The sequence below is a fragment of the Nicotiana attenuata genome, chromosome 5 (assembly GCF_001879085.1).
Source record: "Nicotiana attenuata strain UT chromosome 5, NIATTr2, whole genome shotgun sequence".
In the NCBI taxonomy this organism is placed as follows: domain Eukaryota; kingdom Viridiplantae; phylum Streptophyta; class Magnoliopsida; order Solanales; family Solanaceae; genus Nicotiana; species Nicotiana attenuata.
Window position 1 is genome coordinate 4,932,510 of NC_031993.1, and position 18,654 is coordinate 4,951,163.

Sequence of the window (18,654 nt, forward strand, 5' to 3'; positions counted from 1 at the left end):
AAGTTCTACGACTATTCTTGGAACTAAGGCATAATCTTTTTGAGGAAACTAGTAATAGTCATAAGTAATGGGACGTAGGGAGAATCATAGACATTCCCAAATGTAAAGAGTTAGCCTCACATACCTTAACTTCCTGCTCTTGAGCGTAATACAATATTTTTCAACCCTTTCAACTTTAATCTATAGCAATACAAGTCAAACGGATACAATATATGCTATGATACTCATGTTTTGGTTACTTAAGCATTTTATCAAACGTACAATCAACATCATTCTTTATCACCCATATGGTAAACAACACCCTTAACCAATAATCAACAATCAACACCCCAAAACTATAATCGTTCATGCTTTTCTATCAAACCCATCAACTCATCTCATGAACTAGAGTCTATAATCTTAATCCAATGCTAGAATCAATTAGAGGGTGAAGACATTACCTTTTTAAAGTTCAATCCCCTTGAATTCGAGTTCTAGGGTTCCTTCTCCCAACAATGATGTCCCAATAGAATATCTAATGATATGGAGGGTTTACCCATGTTAATAAGATGTTGGGAAACTGAAATTAACTTAGAATCACCATTAGAACTTACCTTGGATGGTGGAGGGACCCTTAAGGAGTTAGGTTTTTGAGAGCTCCCCTTTCTGGAGCAAGTTTTTGTGTTTTGGGGGTGTGGGGGACGAAGTAGGGCTTTAAAATGAGCCCCACCCCAAGTAATTCCTGAAGACACCATTGCTTGGAAAATGTTCTTTGATGGAGCTGTAAAAGCAAAAGGTGTCGGAATTGGGGAAATTTTGATTTCGCCCACCGGTCAGCACTATCCGACCACAGCCCAGCTTCGGTTCTTCTGTACAATCAACACTGCCAAGTATGAAGCTTGCATTTGGGCAAGAATATGGCAGTTGATCTGGATGTTGGGGAGTTGTTAATCATGGGAGATTCTGACTTGATTATCCGGCAAGCTCAGGGCGAGTGGGAAACTCGAGATATCAAACTCATCCCGTACAGACAACATGTGAAAGATCTCAGCAAACGGTTCAAGTCCGTCGAATTCAGGTATATTCCTCGATTCCACAATGAGTTAGCTGATGCACTAGCTACCTTGGCTTCAATGCTGCCGTATCCAGGTAATGTCCATATTGACCTGTCGGAGATCCAAATTCGAGAAAGACATGGATATTGCAATGCAGTTGAAATAGAACCCGATGTTCAGCCATGGTATCATGATATCAAAAGGTTTTTGAAAACAAAGGAATATCCCGAGCAAGCCAGTGGAGAGCAAAAGAGAACCATTAGAAGGCTTGCCAGTAGTTTCTTCTTGAGCGGAGAAGTCTTGTACAAAAGAACTCTTGATTTGAATCTTTTGAGGTGTGTAGATGCCCAAGAAGCTGAAAAGAAACGAAGTGCTATGTGGGCCCCACATGAACGGATATGTCCTTGCAAAGATAATCCTGCGGGCAGGTTATTACTGGATGACCATGGAAAAGGATTGCTTCATTTTTTTCCGGAAGTGCCATCAATGTCAGATACACGGTGACCTGACTCATGCACCGCCTTCAGAGTTGCATCCTATGTCAGCACCTTGGCCATTCGTTTCTTGGGGTATGGATGTCATTGGGCCAATCGAGCCGAAAGCTTCAAATGGGCACAGATTCATCTTGGTTGCCATTGATTATTTTACAAAGTGGGTTGAAGCAGTTACTTTCAAAGCCGTCACCAAGAAAGCGGTGGTGGACTTCGTGCATTCCAACATTATTTGTTGTTTTGGTATTCCTAAAACTATTAATACAGACAATGCTGAAAATCTGAACAGCCACTTGATGAGGGAGGTATGTGAAAAATTTAAGATTACGCATCGTAACTCTACCCCTTATCGGCCAAAAGCTAATGGCATCGTTGAAGCTGCAAACAAGAATATCAAGAAGATCCTCAGAAAAATAATTCAAAGTTCTAGATTGTGGCATGAAAAGCTACCTTTTGCATTATTGGGATATCACACAACCATCCGCACATCAGTTGGAGCCACGCCCTATTTATTGGTTTACGACACTGAAGCTGTAATACCCGCAGAAGTTGAGATTCTCTCTCTTCGAATCATTGTTGAAGCTGAGATCGAGGATGATGAATGGATCAAGACCCGGTTGGAACAATTAACTATGATTGATGAAATGGATGGCCGCAGTTTGCCACGGGCGGTTGTACCAACAAAGAATGGCCTGTGCCTACAACAAGAAAGTGCGGCCTAGAAACTTTGAAGTGGGGCAACTCGTTCTGAGGCGTATTCTCCCGCATCATGAGGAAGCAAAAGGAAAATTTCTCCAAATTGGAAAGGTCTGTACATTATAAGAAAATTGTTGCCGAAAGGAGTGCTGTCAATGCAGATGGTATTATGTTTGACCCTTTTACGCAATTTTAATGCTCTCTGATTGGGATGACGAAGGGTTTCATTCCCGCTACCCAAACACTACCAACCCTTGCAAACCCTTTGAGCAGGTTCCCTTTTTCTTTGATTACCCTCTTTGGAACCTGAAAATTATGTTTAAAAAAATATGAGAAAAAAAAGATGAAAAGAAAGAAAACAAAAGAAATAAAAAAAAAGTTCCTTGAACTACGTTCGACTTGATTCCGAAAGGATACGTAGGAAGCCTCTCTCTAGGGTTCAGTCACACCAAAATAAAAATCCACATTCCCCAATTTTTAAACTGGGGAAGACGTTATAATGGTTCGACGATGGTTTCGCCTGAGGGGTTCCAAAGTTGTAATTCAATCCAAATCTTTTTTACCCAAATCCTTTACAAGTCCTTCTGATCAATCGGTGAGAATGTTCAAGGATCGGAGAAAACAGCTAACTGGATCCGATGCAACCAAAATGAGAGAAGTAAAATGAGAGAGTCTTATCGGTGAAAACCCTCACGGGCACCATAAGGCGATGGTAAGCAGAGAAATTGAGAATGAGAGAGTCTTGTTAGCAAAAACTCGCGAAGAGCACTATAAGGCGACGTTGAGAAAAGGAATGAGAGAGGTCAGGCGACGTTGAGAAAAGGAATGAGAGAGGTCAGCTGGTGAAAACCCGCAAAGGGCGCCATTGATCGAAGAGAGGATCCTTACAGCCATCGGCATCGACAGAGTCTTGGCAAGGTTTCTCGATTTTGAGGCAAAAGTTGTGATGAATTTCTGAAAGTTGAATAGTTTACACAGATCAGGCATCCAGTCCAAGAGGCATGTTATGTTCATTGAAGTCCGCATGCACTCTAGATAAGTCCTTCTTTCTTTTCCCTGAAAGGGATACCTCTCGTCTATATTCATTTATCCATTCCATTGTTTGCTTTTCTTACCTCTCGTCTATATTCATTTATCCATTCCATTGTTTGCTTCTCTTTGAATCCCTTTCAGTCTAACTTATTTCGAAACTAAGACAAAGAAGGGATAGCAAGACTAATTTACAGGGTTCTCACTTGATACAAGACAATATGCAAAAAAAGGCACCCAACCTCGGCATGGGCATCAAGTCGACTACGACTGGCCATGATGGCTGATGTTTCAAAATAAAAATTGTTGAAAGAGGAAATTCAAAGTCCCACAAGTGCAAAATAAAGTTGAAAAGGTTAAGTCCCACGTGACTGACCGTCATGTCTAAGTTTGGAAAAAGCCAGAGGTTCTCCAAGGTTAGAAATGCAATCGGTATTCAGGAAACAACCAGTTGCAGCTGAAAGGGCCGAGATCAAGTGACTGAAACAATCAAGTCCACAAAACCAACCAGCATTTCCAACTGACAAATTGTTCTTTGTTTGAAAAACAGGAAACAGGTGTAATCCAAAGCAACCTTGCAAGAAGCAGGTGCAACCAAAAGAAACCGCACGGAGACTAAAATAGCTCTGCAAGTAATAATCACCCCAAAAAGGAAAGTCTTCTCCAAATTCTTTCCTGCATTTTACTCATTATCTTAATAAATAAATAAATAAAAAGAAAGAAAAGGAAGAAAAAGTTCAAAATCATGGTAGTATAGGGTCTCCAATCCCTAGCTGCATTTTTCAAGATAGGGTCTCCACTCCCTAGTTGATTTTATTTTTAGACATAGGGTCTCCACTCCCTAGTCGCTTTTCCAACATAGGGTCTCCACTCCCTAGTTGATGATTTTTAGACATAGGGTCTCCACTCCCTAGTCGCTTTTCCAACATAGGGTCTCCACTCCCTAGTTGACGATTTTTAGACATAGGGTCTCCACTCCCTAGTCGCTTTTCCAACATAGGGTCTCCACTCCCTAGTTGATGATTTTTAGACATAGGATCTCCACTCCCTAGTCGTTTTTCCAACATAGGGTCTCCACTCCCTAGTTGATCATTTTGAGACATAGGGTCTCCACTCCCTAGTCGCTTTTCTAACATAGGGTCTCCACTCCCTAGTTGATGATTTTTAGACATAGGGTCTCCACACCCTAGTCGCTTTTCCAGCATAGGGTCTCCAATCCCTAGTTGATGATTTTTAGACATAGGGTCTCCATTCCCTAGTCGCTTTTCCAACATAGGGTCTCCAATCCCTAGTTGATGATTTTTAGACATAGGGTCTCCACTCCCTAGTCGCTTTTCCAAAATAGGGTCTCCACTTTTAGACATAGGGTCTCCACTCCCTAGTCGCTTTTCCAACATAGGTCCTCCACTCCCTAGTTGATGATTTTTAGACATAGGGTCTCCACTCCCTAGTCACTTTTCCAATATAGGCTTCCACTCCCTAGTTGATCTTTATTTTTAGACATAGGGTCTCCACTCCCTAGTCGCTTTTCCAACATAGGGTCTCCACTCCCTAGTAGATGATTTTTAGACATAGGGTCTCCACTCTCTAGTCGGTTTCCCAACATAGGGTCTCCACTCCCTAGTTGATAATTTTGTAGACATAGGGTCTCCACTCCCTAGTCATTTTTCCAACATAGGGTTTCCACTCCCTAGTTGATCTTTATTTTTAGACATAGGGTCTCCACTCCCTAGTTGCTTTCATTTTAGACATAGGGTCACCATTCCCTAGTCTCTATTTTTTCCAGGGTACACCAATCCCGACTTCTATTGCTTTCAATAATAAAATAGTATAGAGTTTTGTTACAAATAACTCACAAAATTTTCTTAGTAAATGGGGCAGAAAATTTTGTTCGTTCATTTGTTTTGGTGTTAGAGCAGGTTTTTACCTCGAGGCACAGGGTTCGAGATGACCAAAAGAAAATGTCTCAGTCCAAAATAAAGAAAACAAAAGTAAAGAAGTGAATCCAAAGTGCAGAAGCGGAGAAAAGATGTGGGCTGCTCAAGATATGACTGAAGTCGCAAGCTTTGCATGTCCCGTTTTGATCCGAAAAAGATGAAGAAGAATGAACTAACACCTGCAGCTAACAGGCATCAAGATTCAGATCAGAGTCTGGGTGAAGAACCAGCCAAGACTCAAGATCAAGCTTCAGAAGAACTATAGACAGGAATCTTGTAGCTCGTAGCTGATAGGCTTAGTTAGTCTTTTTCATTTTGATTTTGGTGTAATAAGGAGTTCAGCAAGCAGCAACAACAGTGAACTCACAACTTTTCGGTAGTCCCAGCTACCAAAAAATTCCAGAACTACACCGACCTGGTTCCTGTACAGCCAAGGATATGTAGGCAACCTCGGAAGCAAGGTTCGGTCAAACTTTTTCAGAACGCTTCCCATGGAATATCCAAACGGGCAAAAATTGCTCGTATTTGCTCACTTTATCTTTGCCCGAAAAATCTTCGTGTTTCTGAGCAAAGAGAGGCAGCTGTGAGCACGTAATTTTTGCCCGACGAAAAATACTCCTACTAATTCACAAACAATAAATTTGTTTTAATTATTTTAATTCTTATAGAATTTTTAGGAATTTCTTGTTAATTCTTATTTGAATTTAAGTTGCATATTTAATATTTTAAAATTATAGGTAAACATCAAAAAATGTTCAATGCCTCATTTCATAGCACGTAGATTTTAATTGCATTTAGGATTTAATTATTAAGTGCATTATTAATTGAAAATCAAAAAAATATATATATAATTGTCTTGCCTACATTTTAGCTTTTAGTGTTAAATTGATTAGTGTTAAATTAGTAAAATTAAGTAAGATTAATTCTACAAAATAGATTAATCAAATTTAGGATTTTAGTTAATTTAAGGATTTTAATTAATTCAATCATATTTTTAAAATCAAAACAAAAGAAGCAAAGAAAGAGAATTAAAGAAATGATAATCTTGTTTAAGCTGGGCCAAAAGCTTCTCTACGAGGCCCAAATCCTTAAAAATCCACCCCAAGCCCAAGCCCTATACCCCCCCCCCTGTCCGGTTTAGTTTTAATAAAACCAAACGACGCTGTTTGGGTGTCAAGTATTCCCAGCCGTTGATCATTTTAATCTTACGGCTCCTAACTAGTTCCGCAATTATAATAAAACTGTCCTAAGTTCCCCTACTCCCCCCCCCCCCCCCCCCCCCAAACCCCGAATCCTCTCAAACGGTCATTCTCTCTCTCAGATCCCTCCCCCACACCCTGTCTCTCACCACCATCCGCCGCCCACCGAAAATTGCCTGCGGCGGCGGTTGACCTCCAAATCACCCCAAATTTACACCACATAGTCCCCAACCCCTCCTTAATCCTAACACCTTACCAATTTTCCCAAAATTCTCACCGATTTCCTTCAGTGTCGGATCCAAAAAGAGAAGAAAAACAGAAACCCTAGTTTACTTGCCTCTTTGTGATCTTATGAGTTTCAAAACTCGATTTGAGCCAAAATTTACACTAGTTGATTGTTCTTAGCCAGAACAATTGATTAGTGTTTGGCCCATTTCGATGGCGTTCGGAGTAGATGTTCGATCAATTATGTTGGAGGATCTTTCGTGCTATGCCTAGGTGATTTTTCTATTTCCCTTGCTTCATAAGCTTTAATCTTTTCTTCTTACTCTTAGCATATTAGGATTTAATTCTGTGTGTGCATGATTTAATTAGTAGGTAATTACATCATTTTGTCTGAATAATTGATTTAGGATTAATACCTCCTTCTTTTATCATTTTTGTTTGCTTTTCTGTTTTAACCGGACTAATACCTAAAGTCTTCATCTCAATTGCATGCTTAATTAGTTTAATTAATAAGAAGTTAGCATTCAATAAAATCCCTGATTATAATTAGATTTCAAAATATGGCATTTTGTTGTGTGTTGGATTTTTCCTTTTTGAAGCCAGATTGGGCCTGGTCTTGGGCCATTTGGCCATGGCACTTGGCCCAGACCTAAGCAGAGAGTCTGCTTCTAGAAAGTAATAGCTGGCAATTTTAGTTACAAAATATTCCCTCCCCTCTCTCATTTTCCCTAAATTCACGCTGAATTATTCCCTGCCAAACTCTCTCTTATTCACTATCCTGACCACATGCTCACATTCTATAAAAGGGACTCTACACTCCTCACACACACACACGTTAAGACTGCATGTTTTCAAATATCTTTCATTCTTCTTCACTCTCATTTTTTGGAGAAGTTTCTGAAACTCCAGTCCCAAAGGTTCTAAAACAAAAAACTAAAAGAAAAGGTTCAAGGTTTTGTTTTGAGTTCAAATCTTCTGCTACAAGTTCTGGGTTTATAGCTGTTGAAGTTAGAGAAGAGTCACTGTCTTGTTGCTATATTCATTCTCCTGGATTAAGCTGTAAATTTGAGTTTCAGGTTGTTCCTTGTTTTCTGTTGCTATTTCACTGCCAATAGGTGCGTTTATCCATCTTGTTGGTTTCTACTTGGACTATAAATGAAATTAGATTGTTTATGCCGCACTCTTGCAAATTTATCATAATTTCAGCAGTGTAAAGTCTAAATCTGTTGTGGTTTCATCCTTGCTAATCTGTGCAAATGTTGGAATCTTAAGATCATGTGATGCTTTGTTGAATGTCAATAGTTGATTTAACATATGTTAGAATGTCATTTTGTTCCTTTCTTTTTCTTTCCTTTCTTTCTGAAATGTGTGTGAGTTTTCTTTATGTTTACTTCATTGTGAAATGATGCAGGAATTGGTTCATGTTTTCTTTCAATTTGCTCATCATAGTATTTTTAACAAGTGGGGATAGCTCTGTAGCTATTCTGTCACAAAGCTTTAACAAGCCAAAAGATCATGAGATGTGGCGATTACAGAAAACTATTTGTTCATTTGAACGTGTAAGTAGCTTAAAGCATCATCTTAATGTATATCTTGCAACAAATTTTCAGATGTATAAATTAATTGTCAATCGTGTTTAAATCTAGCATCAGTTCAGTTTATTGAAAGTGCTTAATCATAGTTCAGTCAGTTTAGTAGATTAATAATGCATATTATCATTTTTGACCAATCATGTGCTTGTGAACAAACGTGTAACGGATTAGGTGCAGCAAAACAAATTTTCCTTAGGTAAGCTTATGGTATTTTTTTCTTCGTTCATTTGGGCCTTTGCTCGAGGGCTAGACTTCAAAAGAAGTGAGCAGTGGAAGGTCTCGCAGTTGGGCTTCATTTGAAAGCCTATTTGGACGTCAGTCACTTCATGATCGACTTAGAGGGTGTTTGGCTAAGCTTATAAGCTGGTCAAACTGACTTATAAGCACTTTTTGACTTATCTACGCGTTTGGTAAAATTAAAAGTGCTTATAAGCCAAAAGTCATAAGTTGGTCTCCCCCAGCTTATCAAATTTCAGCTTATAAGCACTTTAGGTTTGACCAAAATATTTACTATTCTATCCCTAAAATACTTCTTTTTAAAACAAAACTCTTCGTATACCCAGTTATTCAACTGCTTATTATTAATTTCAGCACTTTTAACCAAACACGTAACTGCTTATTTTTTAAATCAGCTTCAGCACTTAAAAGTGCTTTTCAGCACTTAATGCTTATCAGCTACTCTAAATCAGCTAAGCCAAACGGGCTCTTAGTCTCTTTAAATAAATGTGATCGGCTTTTTTTTTCTTACGATCAATTCATTTGACCTCCTTTCATTTAGTCAAGTAGATGAACCTTCTAATCAATCCAATAGTTAATTTCACAAGGAATTTTTCATAAATTGTGACTTCACAACAAATTTCAAAGTAGTTTAGGAAAACAATTCGTGAATAATCGTAGTTTTGCTTTAGGCACGTAATTAAATCATTACAACTACGGGTACGGTTCCCGTGACGTAGTTGTGATACATAAATTCCAATTCGAGTGTGCGTTACGCGTGACCCGTTCATAACTTCAAACAATAATAAAATAGACATGTTGTAGATCGCTGGTACGGTTCACATGACGCGATTCGTAATGTGTACAAAAATAAACGAGTGCACGATATCGCGACTTGTTCAAACAAACACCATACATAATTAAAAGCGATTCTAAAAAGTCAAAAATGCACAATAGGTTTTTGATATGTATTAATCAAATAATTAGGCCAATTATTAATAGTTGAGCGACCGTGCTAAAATCACGAAACTCGAAAATGCCTAACACCTTCTCCCGGGTTAACAGAATTCCTTACCCGGCCTTCTGGTTTCGCAGACTTTAAAACAGAGTCAAATTTTCTCGATTTGGGATTTAAAATAAACCGGTGATTTGGGACACCATCAAATTATTCTAAGTGACGACTCTGAATTAAATAAATAATCTCATTTCGGTTAATGATACTTTAATTAGAAAAACTCCCTATCCCCTCGGAAAAAAGAAGGTGTGACAGATATAATAACAATAACAATAACAAAGACAATGCAAGTTGATAATAACGATAATTAAAGCATATAAAGAAGGCACAAATTTAACGTGGTTCGGTCAAAATGACCTACATCCACAAGCGGAGAGGAGTAATTTCACTATAACAATCGGTACACAAAAGAGAGTACAAAATTAGAGATGAAACTCTAATCATCCCAAAATATATCTCAAGAGAATAACCTCGCAATAATCACTCACAAAGAAGAGGTTCACTCAAAGTGTTTCCCAACACTAACTCTATGGAATATAATAAAACTCTCTATTACAAGAATACTCAAAATGAGTTTCTAATCAAAATATGGGAGGATTCAAATGAAGTAAGATGGCCTATATTTATAGGGCAAAGTTCTTGGTCCCCAGGGAAAGAAAAAAGAATTAAAAAAAATACTTTTATTCTTTGGCTCCAAGATTGAATACTTTGGCTCCAAGATTGAATATTTTGGCTCCAAGATTAGCCATGAACAAATTTAGTTCATGTCTTACAAATCTCCATATTTGCCTAAATTGGATGATATAGTTATTTTAGTCCACCTCCAAAAAAGCCCCAATGGGCTTATGTCAAAATTTAATGCAATCAAAATCATACAAGTTGTCTGATATCGAAACTGTAGTAGTGCCCATAACAGTAGATCCCAATAAAGTATACAATGAACCAGATCTGTGTGCTTTCATGATCACAAGAGCACGCTGAAAAATTTCCAGAACTCCACCTTCACCAGTGAATTTGCACCCAAGAGATTCTAAAGTGCCCAAAGAGATGAGATTTTTCTTTAACTCAGGAACATATCTAACATTGGTGAGAGTTCTCACCACACCATCGTGCATTTTGATCTGAATTGTACCTTTGCCAATAACGTTACAAGTAGCATTGTTATCCAATTGGACAACTCCACCTTCAACTGAATCATATGTAGAAAACAAGTCCCTGTTGGGACACATATGGTACGAACAACCGGAATCTAAAATTCACTCATTGTCCAATTTGAAACTAATTTCAGTTGCTAAAAATATAGTTCTCTCAATCTCATCAGTTGCTAAACTAGCTTCGGTGGTGTCAGTATCTTTGTGCTCGTTTTTTCTTTCCTTATGCTTTTCTTTATTTTTCAACTTATAGCATTCGGAGATAATGTAACCTTTCTTATGACAATAGCGAAACTCTAAATTATTATATCTGGATGTTGAGTCGGATTTACCCCTAACGAACAAGCCAACTTTCGCTTAAGTTCCGCTAGCTTCCCCAGTAATATCACTATCTATCTGTTCTTTTGATTTTAAGATAGATTTAATATCCTTATAAGAGATATTATCTTTTGCATAAAGCATAGTATCTCTCTTATATGCTTAAAAAATGGGGGTAGAGAACAAAGCAGTAATACGGCTTGATCCTCATCTTTAATTTCAGCATCTATATTATTCAAATCCATAAGAAATGAAGATGTCAAGATGAGAGAGATAGAGGTACCTTTACCCATAGGAGTTGTATAAAGCTTTTGCTTCAGGTAAAGTCTATTTTCCACCATTCTCTTCATATACAAGGTTTTTAATTTTTCCATGCCTTTGGTTGTGGTTTCTACAGAAACTTCACGTAAAACCTCATTTGAGAGATTTAAGATAATATCTGATTTTGCCTTTTTGTCTATGGTAGCAAATTCTTCGTCCGTCATTTTATCCGGCTTTTTCTCCTTTCCTTGCAACCCCAAATCTAAGCCATCCTGAATTAGGATAGCTTCCTTCTTTAATGATCACATTCCGAAATTTGCACTTCAGTCAAATTTCTCAACATAAATCTTTGTTTAGAGTCATATATTGACCACTGAAACAAACCTACCGGCTCTGATACCAATTTGTTAGGATCGAAAATTCGGATAGTGTAGAATTTAGCCAAACAACGATATAATGGCAATAACAAAGACAATGCAAGTTAATAATAAAGACAATAAAAACATATGAAGAAGGCACAAATTCAACGTGATTCGATCAAAATGACCCACATCCACAAGCGACAGGAATAATTTCAACAACGGATACACGAAAGAGAGTATAAAATTAGAGATAAAACTCCAATTATCTCAAAATACATCCCAAGAGGATAATCTCGCAATAATCACTCACAAAGAAAGTATTTCCCAACGCTAAGTCTATGGAATATAATAAAATTTTCTGTTACAAGAATGCTAAAAGTAAGTTTTTAATCAAAATATGAAATGATTCAAATGAAGTAAGACGACCTATATTTATAGGGCAAAGTTCTTGATCCCCAAGTAAAAAAAAAAAAAAAAAAAATTTTCTTTGACTCCAAGATCGAATACTTCGACTCCAACATTAGCCATAAACAAATTTAGACCATGTCTCACAGTATATGACAATTACAGAAAGGTGATTTTCTCTTTTATTATCATAATAATAGGAACACCAACACCTTGCAAATGTTAGCAAACTAACTACTCAGTGTTAGAACTGTACAGCAGAATTTTGTTTTGATTAAAGAGCAACCGGATTCTCTGATCCAAAAAACTTATCAAGAATCAGCTATCTTTTGGCAAAAAGAAAAGGGACAGCCATTGTCCTATTTTTTTTCCTTTACCTAGAATCTCAAAAAAAACCTCGCTAAACTAACATAGTAAACATTCAAAAACTCTGACCATTGCATAAATCCAGTAATCAACGAATAATACTAAATCCATCTGATCAAAGCAGGAGTACATCATCTTGCTAGCCTGCGCGGAAGGTCTCAGTAGAACCCATTGATTATACTCATTACTGAACTAACAGAATTTTATTGGAAGTCAAAGAAACTCAGGTCATCCAAGCTGAAGTTGAAGTCCTCCGGCCGTCCTGGCTTTAGAAAATCAAAATTATAATCATCCACGATAGGTGCTTGCTGCTGCATTTGCTGCGAATCATCCAATGTCTTACCATCTGTATTTTGCAACTGATATGACAGATTCGAAAACTGATTGTTGTCATAAGCAGCACTCTGCAGTCGATACGAAGGATCATAGACATACTGATCTTGATTGACAGGAACAGAACCAGAAACTTGGTTGGGAGCCGAGGCATCCAGTGGAGTCGAATCTAGCACGCCTAATAGCTCATCCACATCAAACATCTCATCATCAAAACATAAGTTGTCAAGATTATTATCCTGTCCACTCTTCACTGAATCGTAATCAAAGGCAACAGGCTCTTCTTTAGTTTCAACAATCTCTCTATTACCCAACTCCCCCTTAGCCTCATCTTTCGCTTCCTCTTTCACTGAGCTTGAAGGTGTTCCAGCTTCATAAAAAGCACTCCTCGCGCCATCACTTCTCGATTCACATTCGAGGTCCTCAAATTTAATCTTAGGAATGTTGGTCTCAGTGAGACTTGAGGCTGTTGTAGAATCAGACTGAGACATTGTAGGCAACGAGGAATCATCCTTATTAGACTCATTCGACGAAGGGTAATTCGGAAGATTAAGCCTAGCACAAGTACCATACATTGCTCTAGCAGCTTCATCATAAGCTAAAGCAGCTTCAATCGCAGTCTCAAAAGTACCTAACCAAAGCCTACTCCCTCTATGTGGTTCCCGAATCTCAGCAACCCATTTACCCCATGTCCTTTGCCTAACACCTCTGTATTTACACCGCCCGTTTTCGGGTCCTCCTTTACCTTTCATACATCCTTTCTTTGATCCTTTAGCAGGAACTTTACGCACCGGTTTCTTCCCATCATCACTAGACTCTAGCTTTTCATTGACCTCTTTCCACTTCGCTAGTGTCTCTGCTACATTCTTTGGTGCATCTTTTCTACTCCTTGATTTCCTCTTTCTTGTATAATCCAATGGTAAAGACATCATATTTGAAGCCTGATCAAGTATAGCCATATCTCTGTTCACGTACATAAAGAGGAAAATTATTATCAGATATAATACTATCTATAGACTAGGTAAGTAAACATCAGCCTTTAATAAAAAAAACATTTCCTTCCTCAGCAAGAAACCCAAAAATAAAAATAACACCTTTTCTTCGCGACCAAGAAAACCAGTTGCATTCGGCCAAAAAAAGAGAAGTCGCAAAATTACAGATTCAATATGAAAAATAAAACGACGGTCCAAAATTACACCAATTTATTTTAACCGTATTCAGCAATAACTCTCAGAGACTATCCACAAACACTCACAATTTTAGCAAAAATATCCAACACGAAACCGGGGCGGATGCAGGCTTGAATATACGAGTTCAAAAAACCCAAAAATTTTAACCCCAAAAAATTTACTAAATACGAAAAAAGCGTAATTAGTCAATTACTAACACATTATGTCGTTTCAGTCCTAAAATCCTTCAAATTTAAATTCGCCTCTAACACGAAGAACATATTAACCAAATATGACAAATTGTGATTTGATACAAGTACATATAAAGGATGAAAATCAACCTACCTTGATATATTATCAGAAAACTGCAGCAAATTCACCTCCTCTTGAACAATCTCCGCAAATCGTTCAATTCGCTTCACAAAACCTTCGCTTTTTTACTTTTCTTCTGCTTTAAATGGAAATTAAACAGAATTGGGCAACAGATCGGAATAGTTTGGTTTGATTTAATACTATTTTGAGAGTGATTTTTTCTTGGACAAGTTTCTTACACGAAGAGAATCAGAAAACCAAGGGAGAGGAAATTCCGAAAGGGTATTTATAGACTTCACCAGATATTTTTAAATTGAGTTTTTTCTTTTTATTTTTTATAATTAATAATTAAATATCTAGTGTTTGTAAATGTGGTGACGTGGCAAGTGCTCGATTGAGTCGTGGCTCTTTGACTGCCGCGGGATATGACACGTGTCAGTAGAAAGTTCACGAATTTCTCGTTTTTCACTTTTCTTTGTGCTGAAGAAATCCTGTTTTGCTTTATATAATTGACCTTAATTTTGAAATATATTTCAATTATGCCATTGGGTTCGAGATTTATCTGATTTCTTCACTAGGGGGTTTCAGAGACTGCCAACTTCCAGGAGACAACCATTACAAGTTGACAAAGTTAGTGGCTAATTATATGACATGTTTAAGGCTTGTTTGTCACAGGTATTTATTAGTTGTGCACACAATTAAAAGACGAGGTAAATATTTTATTGGAAAATATCATTATAAAGTACATATTATTATTTAAAGTTTATTATATCACAGGAAGAATTATCAAAAACTCTTTCCATTTTAATTTATGTAAATTTATGTCCTTTTTAATCCGTGCTAAAAAAATAATTTCCTCTTTTATTTGAAAATAATTTACTTTTATGCATGACCCCTATTTTACGGAAAGAATTACAAGAATACACATGACTTCACATCATAAGAAAAAATAGCCCATGTTTTTAAGTTTTACCCGACCTAGCCCATATATTGTACATATTTTGAAAGCACTAGCAAATTCAAAGTTTGTGTTCTTACAACCGTTGCTTCTAAGAGCTATGGAGTTAAATCTCTGTTCTCACAACTATTGTTTTCACTCTCTCTTCTTCTCACATCTTCTATATATGCTTCAAGGAAGCCGTGTATTTTCTGCTTCTCCCCCCGTATCACCTGGTTGCAATGTAAGAAAAGTGAAGAGTAGAAGTCCACTATTGAAAGCCATTCAAAGCTTTGCTTTCGAGAATATAATTTTTTGAGTTTGTTAGTTGTTTGGATTGGGTATTATTCCAATTGATTGAAAATATCAAAAGGAGTTCAAAATTTAAATTTGAAGTGATTTGGAGTAGATTTGAGCAAGATTTGAGTTAAATTTTAGAAAAGACGCAAGGAAGAACACGAAGTCAGTTTTTTGTATAATTACGTATAATCTTGTATAATAGTGTATATGAGTGTATAAACACATCTTATACACTATTATATAATTTTATGCACCTTTATACAAACGTCTTTAGACGAACTTCTTCTACGATTTTCAGTTGCAATTCTTGTTCAAAACCAGTCCAAATCTCCATTAAATGACTTCAAATTTTATATACAACATCCTTATACTATTTCTAACAAGTCTAAATAACATCCACTCTAGATCTCGCACAAAATCAAACTCGGAATTTAAACCCACATATTAAGCTTGTTAAAAATTTAATTTTCACCACCGAAATGGATTTGGTTTGTTGAATTAATATTTGAGTCACAGTTACTGATTCGAAAATTAACTTAAAAGCTTGAGCAATCTTTTTAAAAATTAAATAGTAATTTCGAGAACCTATTGGAATTGAATGTTGAGTATTAGCTTATTTTTTGGATTAATTAGTTATAAATTAAAATATAGGCTATAAAATTGAGGAGTAAGGAACCCAATTATTCTTATGTCAAATTTTCCTATTTTACGACTTATCCGTAATTCTTAAGTAACATGATAGCTCCACCACATTCTTTTTCTTTTTCTTTGTATGTATTCTTCCTTTTTTTTTTTAAATTTATAAGCTTATATGATTGTCTAATTCAAGTTAACTAATACTATCCCGTGTTCGGAATATACAAAGCTAATTAATCTTTATCCATGCCGTAAAAAGTCTATTTTAAATAATTAAAAATAAATGAATACTTACTATTTCATCTTTATTGTTTGATAATGTAAACAGACTTTTCAACCTATTACTTTAATATTTTTACAGTCATCACTAGCATAGAAATCAAATTGACGCGTGATATCATATCACAAGTGTACATGTACTTTTGCATTTTTTTTAAATCTTTTGTTAACATTTTTTTATTTCATCACTAAATCTCAAACTAATACTTAACCTTTTAACTCAATCAATAACCTATCTATTGGATTGGCTAGCTTATTAATTTTCGATTCCCAATCTCATAATTCTCGTCAAGGGCGGAACTAGAGTATTGGGAGCCGGTTCGGCCGAACTCACTAGCTTTAATACAAATCTCGTATTCGTCTTTAAAAATCTATTGAAGATGTACAAATTATTAATTTAGACTCCAGTAACTAAAAAGGATTAGAATTTCGAACCCATAAGATTGAAATCCTAGCTCCGCCTCTTATTCTCATCCCCATTCTTCATACCCTCCCCTAAAGTATGATAAAATTTCTTGAAAGAAAAAAAAAAGCGAAGTGAATAAAGGAAAATATAATAAAAACGAAAGTTGAGAAATTAACCACTGATACTTGTATTAGGATAGATTGTCTGCATCGTATTTTTTCGGATATGATTCTTTCTCGGACCTTGTATGAATTGTTATCCTACTTTATTGTTACGTAGCAATAGAAGCCTGCTTATGCTGCTTCGGCGGCGCTTTTTCGCCTTCTCTTCGCTCTGGACAGGAGTGCTAGTGGACACAGGGAGGGAGCAGGCGAAGCGTGTCGTTCGTAATAGAAAGAAAGATACCAGTACTTTGCCTCTTTGTTGGACCGCCGGCGCGAACACAGTGGTCTTTGACTGGAGATGCTCTGTGCACTGAACTGCTTGTTTTTTATACTTTTTTCTGTGTTAATTTAAATGATATACTTCCCTTATTAGGTCGTTCCACAAAAAATAATATATTTATATATTTGAAAATAATTTAATTTTAAACTTTTTATTTTACTTACTTTATGCCCCTTAAGTTTATAGGATTATATGTCTCAAATTTTTGTTTTTTAATTTGCGTCAAATCAAACAACATCATCCAAATTAAAATGAAGATAATAAAGATCAAAGCCGCCAGTGTGATTCTCCAAAAAAAAAAAAATAACTGGGGACAATAAGATACCGTTTTGATATTGCATGGCTGACACTTATCAATTTACAAAATGTAACTCGTGGGAAATGGATTGGTTTGACGCGTTGGATAGGCCGATGTCATCAGTGACATCGTTTTCTCTTTTCACGTCTTTTTTTTTTTTTTTTTTTTTTTTTGTCTTTTTTGTTTTTTAAAGAGTTCGTCAACAGTAAGCTGATTGCTCAACCTTGCGGCTCTATGGATAACGACTTTTCCCCTTGCCTACGGTTCCTTTTTTCACGTCACATGGGGTAGCGTACGTGATGGCTGATGCATATCCTCATTTTTAGGGAAAATACACAAATAGTCGTTCTTAGGGTTGTTATTGATGAATTCTTCCGTACTTATTTTATTCTGAAAATTTTAATTAAAAATTTTTATTATAGGACAAACGAAATTTTAATCCCGAAAATTAAATTGAAAAATTATATTCATGACATATTTTTTAATTCTTAAATAGCAATTCTTTAGAGTGGCAACCTAATATCATTTTTGATGGGGATTATCATGTGATAATAGCAATGGCTAGTTAGTTTTCGAACTGACAACCGAAAAATAACCAGCATTTGCAAAGTTATTGAAAAATAGCTATTGTTTTGCTGAAACACTAAAAGTTGCTGCATAATATGGGGGATTATGGAGCTCATGCGTATAAATTTCCAGCATATTATGTTGGAACACCAGCACACGAAAAGTTGCAGCATAATATGCGGGATTATGAAGCTACTACATATAACTTCCCGCATGTTATGTTGGAACTCCAGCACATTATACTGGAAGGTCATATATAAAAAATTCGAACTCCCGCATACTACGCTGGAATATTTCTGGATTTTTAAGGGTGTTTTTGTTCATATTTTATATTTACATGAAAAAGTGGCTAAATTTTGATTACTTTTAAAATTGTGGCTTCAATTATTAATTGTACGTAAAAATTATGTGGGGTAGCCACTTTTTAAAGTGGTATTTACTTTTTATCCAGCAGTTTTAATGCTTAGCAATAGTAGCTACTAGTCTATAAAAAGACAATGTTAACCTTTCCTTCCCAAACGGAAATACACCATTTTCCTTGTCCGGTCTGTAAACATGTCATTCACCACTGTCGGCGAGAACTCACTCTATAACTTGGTTGATCTCTTCCTCCTTCTGCTCTTTTCTGTTTTTTGTTTTATCAGTCTTAATTTCAAGTTTTTGTTTTGTTTTGTTT

The 18,654-nt window shown here is 36.4% G+C and overlaps 2 protein-coding genes across 2 annotated transcripts; one reads left to right on the plus strand and one right to left on the minus strand.

Moving 5' to 3' along the window:
• Positions 897 to 1,538, plus strand: LOC109225922. Its single transcript, XM_019390728.1, has 2 exons — positions 897 to 1,219; positions 1,370 to 1,538. Exons 1-2 carry the CDS (start codon positions 897 to 899, stop codon positions 1,536 to 1,538), a joined length of 492 nt encoding a protein of 163 aa, XP_019246273.1.
• Positions 12,091 to 14,379, minus strand: LOC109225205 (dehydration-responsive element-binding protein 2A-like). Its single transcript, XM_019389796.1, has 2 exons — positions 14,145 to 14,379; positions 12,091 to 13,593 (listed from the first exon to the last, which is right to left on the minus strand). Exon 2 carries the CDS (start codon positions 13,587 to 13,589, stop codon positions 12,501 to 12,503), a length of 1,089 nt encoding a protein of 362 aa, XP_019245341.1. The 5' UTR covers positions 13,590 to 13,593; positions 14,145 to 14,379; the 3' UTR covers positions 12,091 to 12,500.